At 42.7% G+C, this 7,356-nt stretch overlaps 1 protein-coding gene across 1 annotated transcript in view; it reads left to right on the top strand.

Annotated features, from left to right (window-relative positions):
* Positions 1-5,807, top strand: part of LOC103271919 — an 8,372-nt gene extending 2,565 nt beyond the window's left edge. The window contains exons 4-7 of the mRNA XM_021718243.1: positions 2,406-2,467; positions 3,238-3,329; positions 5,271-5,342; positions 5,636-5,807. Of these exons, the coding sequence (XP_021573918.1) occupies positions 2,406-2,467; positions 3,238-3,329; positions 5,271-5,342; positions 5,636-5,683 (274 nt within the window). The 3' untranslated portion in view covers positions 5,684-5,807. The remainder of the gene's footprint in view (positions 1-2,405; positions 2,468-3,237; positions 3,330-5,270; positions 5,343-5,635) is intronic.
* Positions 5,808-7,356: the final 1,549 nt, after the last annotated feature.

The raw sequence follows: 7,356 nt of genomic DNA, 5'->3' as shown, positions 1-7,356 counted from the left end.
AGCAGCCACTGCACTCCAGTCTGGGCGACAGAATGAGACTCCAACTCAAAAAAAAACAAATTTACCACTTCAGTCACGTTGAATACATGTTGTGTTCACGTTTTGTGCAACAACTCTCTAGAGCATTTCATCTTGAAAACAGAAACTCTGTACTACTAAATATTCCCTGTTTTGTTCCCCACCTTTATCCGACTTGCTAACTTCTCCTTTCCTTCAGCAAGTTATTGAACATCTGCTCTGGGTCGGGCACTGTGCGGGGTCTGCACTGATAGGCATGGCAGAGATGGTTCAGGAGAGGACAGGTGGCAGCAAGTGGGGTTGGTACCCACAAAGTAAAACTGTATGAAGTTCACTGATTCTAAGGTGAACATTTTTATATATCTGAACTTGAGATGCATTTTAGGTTTTTTTGAAGTTGCGGGGTCTCACTGTGTCGCCCAGGCTGGAGAGCAGTGGCACCATCACAGCTAACTGTAGCCTTGACCTCCTGGGCTCAAGTGATCCTCCGGTCTCAGTATCCCAAGGAGCTAGGACTACAGGTGTGCACCACTATGCCTGGCTATTTTTTTTTTTTTTTTTTTTTTGTAGAGACAAGGTGTCATTATGCTGCCCAGGCTGATCTCAAACTCCTGGGCTCAAGTGATTCTTCCGCCTTGGCCTTCCAAAGTGCTGGAATTATAGGCATGAGCCACCAGGCCCAGCCTGGGATGCATTTTATGTGGGATTGTTCTTGTCCTGGGTTTTTCCAGAGAGGATTTACTTTTGCTTCTGCCATCACCTGAGTACATTTCAATCCAAGACCACCTAAAATTATCTGCTAGAGCAGTTCCCCTCTTTCCTCCCTCATGGTGTGACTTTAGACAGCAACCTTTAAAAATAGAGCTTGAAGTTTAAATTCTCAGAGAAACTTTTTCCAGTCACAGCCAGATACATGCAGAGCTTCCTTCCTTGCCATCCTTTTTGGCATGGCAGGTTTATTACTTGTTTATCCTGTCTACTGAGGATGTTGCTCTTTGATGCCCCAGCTTTTTTTCTTTTTTTTTTTTCCAGAGGCAGGGTCCACTCTTTTGCACAGGCTAGAGTGCAGTAACACAATATAGTTCACTGTAACCTTGAACTGGACTCAAGCAATTCTCTTGCCTCAGTATCTTCGGCTTTTTTCTTTTTTTTAGAGACATGGTCTTGGTGTGTTGCCCAGGCGAGTCTCGAACTCCTGGCGTTAAGCAATCCACCTACCTTGGCCTCCCAAGATACTCCTGATTTGAATGGAGGTCTCTTATTAGACCTCTTACCGAAGTTGTTTTTTCATTCTTTGGAGATCTGTAAAACTGTGGTGCATCTTACAATCAGTGGCATCTTAAGGTTCCATGAAACATTTTAATAGTCTGTGGCAGGCCAGGCTCAATGGCTCTTGCTTGTAATTCCATTGAGATGAGAGGATCGCTTGAGGCCAGGGGTTTGAGACCAGCCTGAACAACATAGCAAGACCCTGTCCCTTTTTTTTATTTTTTAAGTTTGGCATGGTAACATGCACCTGCAGTCCTAGCTACTCAGGATGCTGAGGCAGGAGGATCACTTACACCCAGGAGTTCAAGGCTGCAGTGAGCTATGATCACGTACTGCACTCCAGCCTGGGCGACAGAGCAAGACCCCATCTCGAAAAATATATATCTTTTTTGTGGCAGGGGTGATTTACTCAGGAACTGTAAGGAAATGGCCTGTGGAAGTGAGCATTCAGCCCTATTCCCTGACCCACAGGGCTCTTGGGCAGAGGCGATGGACTGTGGCCACAGCAGCCCCAGCTTCCGCCTAACTCAAGCAAAGCGTCTCTGCTCCTGTTTGTGTCTTAAGTTCCTTGAAGGACTTCATTTGAATAAAAAATTCTATCTAAAAAATGTTCATAGGCCACCGTCTTATGAACTAGTTTCTACTTGGGTAGGTAGGAAGAAGCAAGAATAGTTGCAAAGTTATAATTTTACTCCCTCTTCCCACCCAAAAAGTAGAACTGAGATTCTTGAAACATGGGCTCTGGTTCCAGCTTGGCCACAGTTACCCTCGTCTGTTTAACATAGCCTTCTCCTGGGTCTCAGCTTCACCTCTAAGGAATTAACACAGAGGAATCGCTTGGCCCTTCTGTTACCGGAAATCTCATTATAAGTTTCTAGAACTTCACCCAATAAGTCATGAAACTGTAAAAGCTTATCTTCCAACCTGGTAGGTTTACTCCCATACCAGGTAGAGCTGACTCTGGGGACAGAGCGGGTTCTTCTGCTTGAAGGTAGCTGCTGCCATCTGCACGGCCTCTCCCTTAACACAGTCTTTACTGAGTAAGTTACTTGGTTGTGTGTTCCACAAGTACACTGACAGCTCAGTTCTAATTTTGCTTGACCTATGTTTTGTTGTAGGGAAGCAGAAATGAGAAACAGTATCTTAGCCCAAGTTCTGGATCAGTCAGCCCGGGCCAGGTGTAAGCATTTTCAGTTTCCTTATCTCCATAAGTTGGCTTGAGTTAGTTGATTGAGGAGATCTATGTGCAGTTATTGCTATCTCTGGATGAAGTATTTAACTTAGAACACTTGAGATTTGTAAGATGGGAGGCTGACAGGCCTAGGGGACGATACTTTCATCATTATTAAAAGTAGCAGCTCACTTATCTCTTACCAAGGAGATGTCCTCCAAGTGTACATTAGAGAAAACTTGTAGGAAACAACTCAGAAGCAACCACACGGTGTTGCTGGTAGTTGACATGGGTGACAGGGACTTAGGAGCTTATTGTATGCACACTTGGCTTTAGTGTCTGTACAGAGTTTTTCACCGTGAAAACCAAAGTGAAACAATGTAACAAAAATAAAATGAGTCAATCAGAATAAACTAATATTGACTGTATTTTAACTTGAAGCCCAGTTTCAGTTTAGAAAGGGCAGCTGTAGACAGATAACCACCATCATGTATGTTTGTTAAATAAATTGCATTTCAGAGGACAGTCATATTTTAGGATGCAGGAAAGCATGGGGCTTATAAGCTGAGAGCCCAAGGTTAGTCTTGGCTCTACCACTACCTGTGTGTTTCTCGTTCTTAAGAGGGGCAACAATACTGTCTGCCCTGTCTGCTTCATCAGTTGACAGACTAAGCTTATGAAGTGCTTTGGAAATATCAGTGCATGGTTGTAAGGTATAATATTAATGAAAATCCATTTGGTTTTGATGACTTTTTACATACATATTTTTTTCTTTTTAGTAAGTAACTTAGCACTTGTAAAGCCTGAAAAAACTAAAGCAGTAGAGAATTACCTCATACAGATGGCGAGATATGGACAACTAAGTGGGAAGGTAAGCTCGGACTGCCTTGGGGGAGCTTGGCCTACTGTTGCATGCTCTATCAAAACGTGGCTCCAAATGGTCAGCTTCATCTGATTATTCTTGTTGAATCGTTCACAGAAATCTAACAATTTCTGTGAGGAGATTGTTAAGAGAAGAGTTGACCCTACCATAAAAGATCATTGCCTTTCCTAAAATCCTCTGCTTCTTCTTTCCTGACATTGCTGTGGACCTTGTTGGTGTCTGTGTGACTCACTCACTATTAGGTTTAGCTAGCTTAAATTCCTCCGGCCCTGAAGACCGGGTCTGTCAATAATACCATTAAAGCTCTACCAGGTAACAGTTAAGCTTGTAGCCGGGCTCGGTGGCTCAGCCTGTAATCCCGCACCTTGGGAGGCTGAGATGAGTGGATTGCCTGAGCCCGCGGGTTCGAGACCCGCCTGGGCAACTTGGCGAGACCTCATCTTTACAATAAATCAAAATGAGTCGGGCATGGTAGCGCCCGCCTGTAGTTCCAGCTGCTTGGAAGGCTGAGGCGGAAGGATCGCCAGAGCCCAACAGGTTGAGGCTGTGGTGGCCGGGAGTGGCCACTGCACTCTAGTCGGAGTGACAGAGTGAGACTCCAACTCAAAAAAAAAAAAGTTAAGCTTCTTTTGCATGTAAGAAGGTGCTAAGATCCCTTGGTTATTATGTTTTGCTGTAATGCCACCTTCAAAATCCAGACGAGACCCACCTACACTGGGAACACTTCTGCCACCACCACAGCCACCTGGACCAGTCCTGTCCTGTAAATCCCTCACTTATGTGTGGGACAGACATCTGGTTGATTTTTTTTTTTTTTTTTTTGAGTCGGAGTCTCAGGCTGGAGTATCGTAGTACACTCATAGCCACCCCAGTGTCAATCTGCTGGGCTCTGGTGATCTTTCCACCTCAGCCTTCTAAGTAGCCAGAACTACAGGCACGTGCTACCACGCTAATTTTTGATTTATTGTAGGGACAAGGTCTCCCCAAGTTGCCTGGCTGATCTCAAACCCACGGGCTCAGACAGTCCATTGACTTTGGCCTCCTAAAGTGCTGGGATTACAGGCTGAGCCACTGAGCCCAGCTGGTTGGTCATTTCTGAGTGTGATTTATCTCCTTCAAAGTGGTATTTACGTTTTTCAAGGGTAGAAGTGGTTGTGTCTGTTTATATTCCTGGAAACACAGCAGTGTATGTGGTTGTCATTGTGATAAAGGTGTTCTTAAATTCCTGTTCACTTTGAATTTTTCTGAGGAGGGTATTTCATGGGTACTTTTTTCAGTTGAGTTTTCTCCCTAATAAGATTATTAATTCAAGCCGGGCTCGGTGGCTCAGCCTGCAATCCCGCGCCTTTGGGAGGCTGAGGTGAGTGGATTGCCTAAGCCCGCGGGTTCGAGACCTGCCTGGGCAACTTGGTGAGACCTCATCTCTACAATAAATCAAAAATTAGCCAGGCATGGTAGCATGCGCCTGTAGTTCCAGCTACTTGGAAGGCTGAGGCAGAAGGATCGCCGGAGCCCAGCAGGTTGAGGCTGCGATGGCCGGGAGCGGCCACTGCACTCCAGTCTGGGTGACAGAGTGAGACTCCAACTCAAAAAAAAAAAAAAGATTATTAATTCAACTTTAAAACTGCTGGAACAACAGTGACTAATAAAGATATGTATAGATAATTCAATAGCTGTTAAATAACATTTTCCAGCTTGTACAAATGGAACTATGTACTAATAAGAACCTAAATCCTCTCCTTCCTTCTCAAATGAGAGCTAGCAGATCACCTTTTTCTTGGAACTTAAACCAGTAGTTTCAGCCTCCTGTCTCATCACTCCTTCCCCTCCTGACCTTTCCCCCTCACCCTAGAACTGGTGAAATGGTTTGATCTGCTGAAGTGAATTATTTGTTTAAGAAAGTACTGTTTTTCTTTCTGGTTATTCTAGGTATCAGAACAAGGCTTAATAGAAATCCTTGAAAAAGTAAGCCAACAAACCGAAAAGAAAACAACAGTTAAAGTAAGTTCTCCACATGCACATGGCAAACAAACAGATGGGTACTGTGAATGTTAAGCCTTGAATGCACGCCTCCCAGTCAAAAGATCTGTCAGCCATAGATGTCTTCCTTTTGTATCACTGCAAGTTTGGGAAGAAAGGCTGCATATACTGAGGGAAGTCCGAGTTTTAAGGCTCTTGACCTCCACCCTTTTAGCCTACGGAGTTGTAAAGATAGTAGGTAGAAATTCTTCTTCTCAAAACCTGAGTTATGCTTTATTAAAAATGTTATGACACTCATTTAATTTTCTCCCCAGTTCAACAGAAGAAAAGTAATGGACTCTGATGAAGAGGATGATTATTGAACTAAAACTGTTTAGAGACTGGAACTTAATGGTACAATTCTAGGACAAATTAAGATCTGATTAAATGTTTACTTTGTTTATTGTCTATATGCCTTTTAAAAAAATAAACTTGATATGCAAAACAGTTTGAGTAAGTTGTTTTAGTACCATAGACAAGTGACCAGAAGATCTACATTTTGCTTTTCTTCCCTTCCTACTGAAAGCTTTTGAATGTATAGCAACATGAACAGATCCTGTGCAATTGTGACATTATTTATTAGGGAAAATGTCCTTAGTAGAAATAGAAGCTGACCAGCACTTTTAGTAAGGAAAAAAAACCAGCCAATCGCATCGTGGGAATTAAACTGAATCAGCTTTAACATATGAGCACAAGTTTTGAAAGTGGGTATGCTGTTTCTCTTCCTGCAGGTACTACTTCCATTTAATGTACTTCCTAGCTTTGATTTCATTTATAATCTGCTTTTCAAAGGCATTGAGGTTAAAATATCTAACAAATAATACTCCCATTGAGAACAAGTAGAGTGATACCACTGAAAAAAATGACCAAAATAATTAAGACCTACTGGAATAATACTTCAACAGTAATAAACATGTTTGTTGGGGGAAATGACTTCTAATGAGTAAAATTCAGTTGAGACAGTTTAGCAGTGAAACCTTTTGGTAGAAACCTGTGTTCTTCACTGATCAAGATGCAATTGACTGAAAACAAATGTTGTCTCTTATGTTGTGCTTTACTTCCACTAGGTTACAAAAACCTTCACTCATAAGTTTTGTTTTGTTTTTTTAAGTCGGAGTCTCACTCCGTCGCCCAGACTGGAGTGCAGTGGCCGCTCCCGGCCACCGCAGCCTCGACCCACTGGGCTCCGGCCATCCTTCTGCCTCAGCCTTCCAAGTAGCCGGAATTACAGGCACTACCACGCCTGGCTGATTTTTGATTTATTGCAGAGATGAGGTCTCGCTGCCCAGGCGGGTCTCGAACCCGCGGGCTCAGGCAATCCACTCACCTCAGCCTCCCGAAGGCGCGGGATTACAGGCTGAGCCACCGAGCCCAGCATAAGTTATTTTTTTAAGACGCATTGTCTTGTATTGCCCAGATCAGCCTAAAACTCCTGGGCTCAAGCGATCCTCCCACTTCAGCCTCCCAAGGAGCTGGGATTACAGGTACCCCACCACTCATAAATTTTAAGTCATAAATGTAACCATTAATTGAGCTATTTGGGGTTAATGTAAACCTCTTAAGTGTTTTAGTCCTGTGAGACCCAGAGCAGAAGTTCAACATTTAATAAAATAAGTAAGATTAGCAGCAGGAAAGTGATAAGAAACATGGTTTACAAGTCTCAGTCTCTGCTTTAGCCAGCATACTGCTTATGTATGATTAAACTTTGAGATTTTAATATATTTAAAATTTGTAACTAGTCAATCAAAAAAGTCAGAATAGTGTCTACCATTCTGAATGAGAAGAACATTAACATTTTTTAAAAGGAAAAGAATGATCATAAATAAAATAAATTTTGGTCAGGGAGTGTTCTGTCAGGATAAACTGTTGGTGATTTCTTTTTTTTAAAGAAAAAAATTTGGTCAGGAATTTTTTTTAAAACCCCCATTACAGGTAAATTTCACTTTAGGTCTCACTCACATAAAAAATGCTGGGGGGACATTAGACAAACCTCGTC

This window comes from Carlito syrichta, unplaced genomic scaffold (genome assembly GCF_000164805.1).
Source record: "Carlito syrichta isolate Samal-C Ts95f unplaced genomic scaffold, Tarsius_syrichta-2.0.1 Scaffold312007, whole genome shotgun sequence".
Lineage (NCBI taxonomy): Eukaryota > Metazoa > Chordata > Mammalia > Primates > Tarsiidae > Carlito > Carlito syrichta.
The sequence above is the reverse complement of the archived record's forward strand: the minus strand, read 5'-3'. Positions and strand labels throughout refer to the sequence as shown.